The sequence below is a fragment of the Myotis brandtii genome, unplaced genomic scaffold (assembly GCF_000412655.1).
Source record: "Myotis brandtii unplaced genomic scaffold, ASM41265v1 scaffold29, whole genome shotgun sequence".
In the NCBI taxonomy this organism is placed as follows: Eukaryota; Metazoa; Chordata; class Mammalia; order Chiroptera; family Vespertilionidae; genus Myotis; species Myotis brandtii.
The window spans coordinates 1,726,255-1,736,890 of NW_005361075.1; the positions used below are offsets into that span (position 1 = coordinate 1,726,255).

The following is a 10,636-nucleotide window of genomic DNA, read 5'->3' on the forward strand; positions in this document are numbered from 1 at the left end:
ACTCTTCAAAGCGCTTAGGTATGAACTGCCCTTTTTCTCTAAAGATAGTCATGAACCCACATGCTGCTGCCTCCCAAACTATGGGTTGGGACAGAGGGGGAACCGGAAGGCAGATTTGTGATGGTTCTGGGCTTTGTCTCCAGGAAGGGAGGCAGAGAGGTCACCACATCATCCCCAAATCCAGCACAGAGCTGGGCACACAGCGGGCACTCAGTGACCATACGCTGATGGTGGAGTGGAATGTATCATCCCTTCTATTGAGATATTTTCCCCGAGTGCTTGGCTGTGCTTCAATATCTACCACCCAGACAACCGGAACCTCCCCAACCCACCTTCCACGCCATCCCTTCCAGAGCTGAGCCCAGTTCTGGTAGGGCTAAGGGCACCTGATGCGGCTGAACGTGCCTTTGGGTCCTGAAAGACAAAGCTAGGAGGTGGCCAGGCCCAAGCATGGGGCAACGCCAGACACCACCCCCTGCCAGGTAAGCCTGCCACCTTAGCACTTTTACCCTCTCAGATGATTTTCAAGGTGTGTTTAGCAGCCTGGAACAAACTTATTGCCTTGGAGGCAAACCCAACCCATGACTATTTGGGATTAATTATCCCTTTTCCATTTGAGCCCAGCAACCTCTTAGCTGTATATAAAGGGATTTATCTTGCAGAGGTCTTCAGTGTTCTTCCCTCTTCCTCTGACTCTAGGCTTCCCTGCTGCACTCTAGAACTCTTCCTTCACCAAATCTTCTCACCATGAACAGACAAGTCTGCAAGAAATCCTTCAGCAGCGGGAGCCAGGGCTTCTCTGGCCGCTCTGCTGTGGTCTCCGGCGGCAGCAGCAGGATGAGCTGTGTGGCCCGTTCAGGGGGAGCCAGTGGAGGAGCCTGTGGTTTCCGGAGCGGGGCAGGTGGCTTTGGCAGTCGCAGCCTCTACAACCTGGGTGGCAACAAGAGCATCTCCATCAGTGTGGCTGGTGGTTCCCGGACTGGTGGCTTTGGGGGAGGGCGTAGCAGCTGTGGCAGTGGCTTTGGAGGTGGCTATGGAGGTGGCTTTGGTGGTGGCAGAGGAATGGGAGGTGGCTTTGGAGGGACTGGTGGCTTTGGAGGGGCTGGTGGCTTTGGGGGCCTGGTGGTTTTGGCCCTGGTGGCTTTCCTGGGGGAATCCAGGAAGTGACTGTCAACCAGAGCCTTCTGCAGCCCCTCAATGTGGAGATCGACCCTCAGATTGGGCAGGTCAAGGCCCAGGAGCGGGAGCAGATCAAGACCCTCAACAACAAGTTTGCCTCCTTTATCGACAAGGTGATGAAGCTCTGACTGGACCCCATTTCTAGGCTGAGAACTTTGAGTATGACATTTAGACACAGTGTTTAGGATAAATTCTGGATGGGTGAGGCTGAGAGGGTGGGGTTAGGCAGCATTCTAGGGTCTGTGAACATGTGTAGAGCCAATAAGTTTATCCACATGAACATGTGAGTAGGAAAGATAGTCGTCCTCTATTTGGACCCAGACATTCCCAAGTCCTGCTTATCTGACTCTCTGCTCATGGCCAGGGCATTGACCACTGGCAAGGAAAGGTCTGACACAGAACTGGGGCTTTTCAAACATAAGCTGTTCTCCGAGGCTTTCCAGAGGACCTGTTCCCTCTATGTCTCTGTGCCAGGCAAAGGAGGTGGGTGCCTAAGAGAAGGGATTAAAGAGGCTTATATGGAACCTTAGTCCCAAGGGCTGCAGAGAAGCTGACAACCTCATCTGCACCCCTAATCAACCTTTTAGAAAGAGAGGGATGGTCAGTGACTTCCAGGTTAGGATAGCTCACACTGGCTATCGCTCTCCTGTCATGATGATTATGGCATTTCAATCAGTATCAGTTCCCAGTGACTCACATCCTTTGAAAACTGGAGTGTCAATGGAGCCCTAGATGGAAATGATGCTGCAAGGTTTAAGTACAGTTTTGCAGAGTGCAGTGTATTTTTGGAAGTTATGATAGAGTCACGAAATCCCTGGGAACACTGAAGGGTCATCTTTACTTCTATGTCCAGGCAGAGCTCATTTCAGTTTCCTTGTCCATCTTTCCTCCTTCTGTAACTTTCCAAACCATGCTGCATCCTTAGTAGCCTGACTGATGGGACTGTCTGACCATATCTTCTCCAGCTACAGTAGAAGCCTATCTTCATGTCCTTTCTAGGCCTTTGTGCTGGGATATGGGCAGATACAGACACCTGTCTTACCTGAGCCAAGGCCCCTCTGATCCTTTGCCTGATGTTTTCCTCAATGCATTGCAGGTACGGTTCCTGGAGCAACAGAACAAGGTTCTGGAGACCAAGTGGAACTTGCTCCAACAGCAGGGCACCAATTCCATCACAGGCACCAACAACCTTGAACCCCTTTTTGAGAACTATATCAGCTCCCAGCGAAGCTACCTGGACAGCATCCTGGGAGAGAGAGGCCGCCTGGACTCAGAGCTAAGGAACATGCAGGACCTGGTGGAGGACTTCAAGAAGAAGTGAGTGACAGGAGCAGGAGTGGGCAGATGCCATGGGCCAACCTGTCTCAGAGTCCCAGCCCTTACTGCATTCCTCCTGTCTGCTGGCCAGTAGTATCAGTCTATTTTCCTCTCCTTATTGTCATAGGGGGTAGTTTGGTTCATCAGGTTCCCTTTTCACCTTCCTTCCTTAAGGATAGTCCTTTACAAATGAAATTGTGGCAAGCAGGATGAGTGTAGAGTTGAGAGAGCACTTCTTCAGGAGCCAGGTTGTGGAAGATCCTGGTTCTAGGATCTGGAGGATGCTGGGACAACTCATGGTGTGTTGACCAACCATCCTGGTCTGCCCAGGACAAGGGACTTACAGTGTTAAAACTGAGATAGTATGCATGGACAAATTGAATGATTGGCCCTCTTAACTAATAGGGAGGTAGTAAGAAGGATATGTTCATCTAAGTGGGTTGGGAGAGGGACAGAGGGCTGGAAGAGATGAGCTTTCAGAGTTTCAGAGAATAGCGGTGTTTATGACTACCTCAAAATTCAACCTCAGTTATTTCTTTTTAACTCTTACAGATATGAGGATGAAATCAATAAGCGTACAGCTGCTGAGAATGAATTTGTGACCCTAAAGAAGGTAAGGGCTGTGTGTGAAGTTCCTGGGGCTTGTAGGTGCAGATTTCTGGCTGCTTTGGAGGAAATCTCCTTACTCCATTGCTACGGAGCCACCAAGTTCAGACAGTTGGAGAAAAAAAAAAAGAAACCAGGTTCATCTTAGTCTGGAAAGATCCCTCAGTGATTCAGTTCATTTGTTTTTAGTTTTTGAATAGGGTTGAACTTAAACCTCCCCAGTGAGATGTGAATCATTTCTTTATGTGGAGACCAGCCTCAGACAAGGACCAATCAATCACCAGCCTTGGTCCTCCTGATTCTTTCTTGCTGTGATCATGGTTTGTTGTTTGGTCCTTGGGAGAATAAGGCCTCCATGCTTCTTTCTTTCTCAGGATGTGGATGCCACCTACATGAACAAGGTAGAGCTTCAGGCCAAGGTGGATGCCTTAATGGATGAGGTCAACTTCCTAAGGACCCTCTATGATATGGTAAAGATGTTTCTTACTAAGAGGGAGAGAGAAGGAGGGTGAGATGTTTACAGATTTGAGGCTCAGACATTTAGTATTAAAGCCTGGAAAGACTGAGCTTAGAAATAAAGTTTCTTGTTAGGGTTCTGCAGGATGGGCTGCAGACATGGGGTTTTCTGAGGGGCTAGGGAACATGATGGGGCTGGTACACATTCAGAGCTGAGTCAGTGAATGGGACTGTTAATCAAGAGTTTCTCTGGGCCTCTTGTTGTAGAGGCCCGAGAGTGAGCATATCTCTCTGTGTTGGCAGGAGCTGTCCCAGATGCAGAGCCACGTCAGTGACACTTCTGTGGTTTTGTCCATGGACAACAACCGCTGCCTGGACCTGGACAGCATCATCGCTGAGGTCAAGGCCCAGTATGAGGAGATTGCCCAGAGGAGCAAGGCCGAGGCTGAGGCCCTGTACCAGACCAAGGTGGGAGCTGGGCACCTCTCAGAGGATCTATTGAGGGTCTCAGGGAGTCTGAGGCCTGTGGGGCTGCTGGGTGATGAGTTCCCAGTGTCACTGGGTAGACCCCTCTTGGTTCTACTCTCTGAAGACATCCCTCTAATGGTTGGTTGCTTAGCTTCTAGAACAGGGGTGGGCAAACTTTTTGACTCGAGGGCCACAATGGGTTCTTAAACTGGACCAGAGGGCCGGAACAAAAGCATGGATGGAGTGTTTGTGTGAACTAATATAAATTCAAAGTAAACATCATTACATAAAAGGGTACGGTCTTTTTTTTTTAGTTTTATTCATTCCAAACGGGCCGGATCCAGCCCGCAGGCCGTAGTTTGCCCACGGCTGTTCTAGAAAGTGCTGCCCCTGGGGGAGGTGGTTTCACTGTCCCCTACCATGACACATGGGACTGACTCTAGCCTGCTCAAGGACTGCAGGATAGAAGAACCTTCTATCATGACAAACTAGATGTTCTTTTCCCTGCTGCCTCAGAGATGTCTCTGCTGAAACATAACTCAATGTCATTTTAACAAATGCTTACTAAGCACCTCAAGGTTGGGTGGGTTTAGAAATAGAGAAACAAATTAGGCAAAACTGCATGAACACCTTCTTTTCCCTTCTGTTCTTCAGTTGGGAGAGCTGCAGACCACAGCTGGCAGACATGGGGATGACCTGAAGAGCACCAAGAGTGATATCATGGAGCTCAACAGGATGATCCAGAGGCTGCGGGCCGAGATTGAGAACGTCAAGAAGCAGGTGGGATGGTGATGAATGCTAGTGCCTGGGATGACTGGTGAGGGGTGTGGGCTAGAATATCAGGATTCACAGTTTGAAATGGACTTCCGGGTTCATCTCAGGCAGCAGTGGCTTCTAGGGAGTTCAAACACCAAGCCAGTCTAGATGGCTGGTAATCCACAAGAGAAATATCTCCATGGATGAATACAAGATAGAAGTGCTATCGAAGAGATGATGTTGCCTGACTTTAACATTTGCTCTAGGATAATCTATTCTAAGACTCAGAGAATAGATTATCTGGGACTCTCCTACTAGGCCCATCACTTCTACCTCCTTCTTTCCCAGAATGCCAACCTTCAGGCAGCAATCTCGGAAGCTGAGCAGCGTGGGGAAATGGCTCTCAAGGATGCCAATGCCAAGCTTCAAGAGCTGCAGGCTGCCCTACAGCAGGCCAAGGATGACATGGCCCGGCTGCTGCGTGACTACCAGGAGTTGATGAATGTCAAGCTGGCCTTGGACGTGGAGATTGCCACTTACCGCAAGCTGCTAGAAGGCGAGGAGTGCAGGTGGGTCTCCAATTCCAACTCCCCTGATCCTGCTGAGGGTAGATAAGTGACCAAGTATATGGAGATGAAGGACTGCTGTGTAGAGAGAGTCCCCCACCCCCACCTTCCACAGGCCTTGCAGAAAAGCACTTGTGGTTACTAGCCCACTCTCACCACGGTTAGTCAAAGCACATGTGTAATTAATGTGTATAGGGTCTCTTTGTTGAGGCCCATAGAAGGGTGGAAAAAGGGGACTGATCTGCTAGGCTTCTGAATTCAGTTCCAGTTGTGTTATTCATCACCTTCATTCATGGACTTGTTGGAAATTTGCTTTGCGATGGTGGAATTTTCTCTTGCTTTTTCATACAGGATGTCTGGAGAGTGCCAGAATGCTGTCAGCATCTGTAAGTAGCCAAAGTAACCCTGATAATGAGAGCTGATGTTGAAATATTAGTAATATTACAGGGCAGTAGCAACTAATTAAAATATTTCTATGGAAGTTGGAGATGGTGGAAGGGGCAACAGATATGATTTTGTTATTGTTCTGGGTCCAGGGCACTATCAATAAGTCTGTAGAATGGGGAATATCCAATAGGGAGCCTGTTAATGGGAGGATAAATTATGATTAATCTCCAAGAGTGTCAAGAGTTGATCAAATGCAGAAGGAACCACAGGACAACTCATGATGTTTTAAAACTATGGGGCTGAACATCTATGACATTAGACTGTATTACAATGATCAACCATCTTGAGCCCAGAGGGTCATTAATTATAATAGTGTCCTGGGCGCTGATCCCTGTACTGTCCTCTCCCCTGCAGCCGTGGTCAGCAGCAGCAACACAACCTCGGCCTCTGCAGGCGGTTTTGGCGGTGGCTTCGGTGTAGGCGGGGGAGCAGGCAGTGGATTCGGTGGAAGCAGCGGATTCGGCGGAAGCAGTGGCTTTGGAAGTGGCAGTGGATTCGGAGGAGGCAGTGGATTCGGTGGAGGCAGTGGCTTTGGAGGCGGCAGCAGCTTTGGCTCTGGCTCCGGGGGTCGCTGTGGGGTCAGTGGAGGAGGTTTCAGCTCTGGCAGCAACCGGGGTGGCAGCGTCAAGTTCTCCCAGTCCTCCCAGCGCTGCTCCAAATAAATAATGAGCATAGGCACCATCGCTAGAGCGCCTCTCGTCCCCATCAGCTTCTCCCCTATGACAGACAGCTGCTCTTTGGATTTAGAAGACTGGGGCCTCATGCTCCTCCATCTAGATCCCTGGCCAACTGCAGCCAAGGAATTTCACTCTCTCTGACTCCAGTCTGTGCATGCGATTGTCCAGGTGTGGCCTTAGCTGCCACCTTCTGTTGCCCTTGGGGTCCCCTCCCTGGGTGGAATGGTCCCCACAGTTCTGAGGTGTCTGACACACAGACTCCTCTACCCATCTGTTCTGTCACCAATAAAGTGCATTGTGTTTCACCTCAGGCCTCTGAGTCCTCTCTGGAGGCCTTTCTCCCCGCCTGGACTGACTTCTCCATTCTCTCCCAGGGTGGGCTGTGTGCACCAAACCAAGGCAGTTGGTCCCCACTGTCCATTACATGGGATCCAAATGGGCAATATCTGACTCATTTATTCTTTGATCAGGGGGGAAGGGCGGGGGCACACTCCAGGAGGCCCTGTGGCCTCACAGTTCAAAGGGGGAAGGCTGTATCATGCAGACATCCATATCATCCTTGCTTTCTCTCATTGGGGGAACCGAAGAGGACCTTGATTTGCTGAGGGACTTGGGGACAGTGGATTTCTTTCCTTGGTGCTGCCCCCACTCCAGTCGACATTCTGAAAACTTTCCCTCAAAAGTGCACCCAGGAAAGGATGAGGTGCTAGAACTCCAGGTTGCAGGGATTTCTGAGAGCTAGCTACCTCAAAGTCTGACCCACAGAACCCCAGTCTGTTGGAAGCTCTGCAAAACAGGTTCCCTGTCCATTAAATCTTCCCTCTTTGGAGCCCATATTAGAGGTCTAAGAAGTCTTGTAGCAAAGAATACCTGTTAGCTATCTTTAACCCAGCATATTCCAAAGGCCTCCCAACCCTCTTCCTGACAAACAACTATTAACTGCTCTCAGAAAACGTCCTGCACCTGAGCACTGTCTGCATGTATTCTGGGCTCTCAGGTGTGTGCCCAACCATAGGAGCTCTTGCTGTCTCCCCTGCATCAGGAAGCCCTGATGCAGCGCTAGCATGGGAGTGCTGTCTGGAAGGTCAAGGGTGGATGGGACTCAGGCACAAGGAAGCCAAAAACTTCATTTGTGAACAAGAAGACTGAGGCTCCGAAAGGTGGAGTGGCTTGCTTAGGCTCTTCAAGCACACTCTGGGCTCCCAGGTGTGTGCCCAGCCATGGGAGCTCTTGGTGTCTGCCCTGCACCAGGAAGCCCTGATGCAGTGTTAATTAGCCATGGGAGTGCTGTCTGGAAGGTCAAGGCTGAAAGGGACTCAGGCACAAGGAAGCCAAAAACTTCACTTGCAAACAAGAAGATTGAGGTTCCGAAAGGTGGAGTGGCTTGCTTAGGCTCTTCAAGCATCTGATGGTGTGAGCCAAGGTACACCCAAGTATCCGAATTCAGAGCTCCTTCCACCTCCCCACACTGTTTTGGAGGCTGTGTTGCTGCCCTTCTTGCTTGGCTGGTTGCCTGGGGACCCACAGAACATGCAGGCTATAAAGTAGAAATGCTTAGCCAGGCCAGGACAGGGAAGCAATGCTTCCATCTTAGGCCAAAGCTGAATTGATCTCAGAGAAGAAGAATGACAATTAAATAAGCAAAGAAAACCATTAATGGAGGCTGTGAGAAATCCGGGTGGAAATCCCATGTCCATGTTTGGCAGAGCAGTTCCGTCAGTGACAGTTCCACTCTGATCCCCAGAAAGGCTCTTTGAAGAAGATGGGATTTAGGAGTTGTTGCCTCATTGCGGGGATGCCTTTTCTGGCTGGTATCGCTCTGTGGACAAAGAGAGATAAGCAGGGAGAGTCAATGCCTGCCCCAGCTCAGAGAATTGGTCCTACAGGAATGTGCTGGGCCAACTATGGGATAGTTGTGTCACCCTGGATGAAGTCATTAACAAGTTCCTTCCTTCAACCACCATTCATTAAGTGTTCACTTTCTGGCACTGGGTTAAATGGAGATGCACTGGTGAGCAAAAGTAAGATGTCACCTCCAGCTCTCATTTCAGCGAGAGAGCTGTTCACTTTCTGGCACTGGGCTAAATGGAGATGCACTGGTGAGCAAAAGTAAGATGTCACCTCCAGCTCTCATTTCAGCGAGAGAGCCCAACAACAACAAAATGAATAAAATAACTTTAAGTTGTGATTGAGTAAATGAAAAAAAGAAACCAGGGGCTGAATTGGAGAAATGACAGGACTTGTTAATGGATTGGATGCTGGGGGTGAGGGTGTATAGGAGAGGGAAGATTTAACCAGGATGCCAGTTTCCCAGTGAGAGCAAGTGGGGGGCTGGTGATTCCATCTACTGAAGTAAGAGGAGGTGGGATGGGTCTGAGGAGGAACCCAGGACCTTGCTTTGAGCTTCTCAAGAGACAGCAAATGGAGATACTTAGACTACAGTTGGAGATGTGAGTGTGGATTCATAAGGAAGGCTGGTCAGGTCTGGTGGCTCACATTTGGACATCATCAGTGTGAGGATAGCTAAGGTGGTTCCTAAAGCCATGAAACTGGTGAGCTCTCCCAGAAAGGGAAGAGCAGGGTACCCAGGCTGAGCTCCAAGGAAGCCCAGAATTTAGAGTGAGGGAGAGGAGACAGCCAGCCAGGTAATAGAGCTTGTTCTGGGTTTTCCAGAATGCCTCCACCTAAGAGGTCAAGGGTTTCTAAATGGGTTCCAAGGGAAACCCAGAACAGGCCCAGTCTTCCTTGGGACACTGCCCACTCATCTCAAGGCACATATTCAGACTCGTTTTTGCTGCTCCTCCCTGTACTCTAACCAATGCCTACTGGCCCCTGTTCATTCTGTGGGGGTTTATGAATGACTCCCCCCCCCCCACTACTTAAGTAGCCCTCTAGTGACAGTGGGGAATCCATGCAACTTCTCAAAGGAGAGAGTAGCCAGAGGTAGCCTGGCTCAAGAGGAATGGCACCATGGAGAGGGCTATTTCTAGGAGGAGTTATCAGGCCAGAAGAATGGCCAGGCAGGTGAACTTGGTTCCAGAAGCTGAGACTGAAGGAATTAATTCCATGTTTGGCTGGATAGTCTCAGCCCAGCCCTGACCATTTCTAATTCAGGCTGAAACACCTCCAGGGAACTTTACCTGGTTCTGAGTGCTCTCTCTTCCTTTTACCTCAGCATTTACAGAATTTCTTTGTATGTCAGCTTTTCAAGTGCTCTTTAGCTTCTGGGCTTGGGTTTGCTTTCTTGTACTTGTCTAGACTTTTCGTTCTTTGAGTAAGGTACACGTTGGTGCTGCGTTGTCCATTCTTGTCCTATCCTATAAAGCATGTTTTTTTTACCCCCCTGCCCAACAGGGCAGGCTCATAGAGGTTGTTGAGTAATACTGACTTGTATGCCTGGGCCCTAGTCTGGGATTTGGGGCCATTGGCCTTTTGCCTCTCTCTGCTTTGTTCCATATCTCTCATCCTTGGGTGTGGAGTGATACATCTTCTTGTGATGACACAGAGGGCACAACTTATATCCCCCTATTCCTACCCCCACTCATTCCTCTCTGCCACTCCCCTCTTGAGCCCCCTCCCCCAATTGGTAAGAACACTGAAAACAGCACCTTCCTGTTCTATGAGCTTGTTGACGTACTGGTTCACCCATCCTTTGATGTTAAGGAGACCTAGATGTGTTTTAAGATTCAGGTTATTTCCTTCTGGGATGCAGGCTACACTACAGGCCGGAGCAAGTATCAAGAGTGATGGTGACACAGTCATAAAAGACTCAGTTAAGAAAATTAGGGGATTGTTTCTCACAAGAATCTGCCTATGGACAATCCAGCCACAACTGTTGATGATCGAAGTTTGACTATACAGCTTTGGGTAATTTGTAGGTAAATCTCTATATGACCCTTCTCTGTTTTGTCTATGGCAGGGTGGAGTTTTTGTTAGCCAATCACCAGAAATCTCATCTTTTGGGATTTGGGCTGCCCCTTCTCTCTGCCTTCTCAGCACCTTAGCCAAAATACATTCTCTCTCTGCAGCCGAGACTAGGAATGTGGACACCTTGCAACAATCTTGGGATGACTGAAAAAAACTCCAAACACCTCCTTCACTTATTTTATCTATATCCTGTACAAGCCCCTCTGGCATTCAATCTGCTTACTGCACATCTCTTTT

General features: G+C 49.3%; 1 protein-coding gene across 1 annotated transcript; it reads left to right on the top strand.

Moving 5' to 3' along the window:
- The first annotated feature begins 747 nt into the window (after positions 1–747).
- Positions 748–6,457, top strand: KRT3 (keratin 3, type II). The gene is given in 10 exon segments (XM_005869211.2): positions 748–1,119; positions 1,122–1,292; positions 2,276–2,496; positions 3,049–3,109; positions 3,477–3,572; positions 3,862–4,026; positions 4,681–4,806; positions 5,131–5,351; positions 5,700–5,734; positions 6,150–6,457. Coding segments are annotated over 10 exon segments (1,776 nt in total).
- Positions 6,458–10,636: the final 4,179 nt, after the last annotated feature.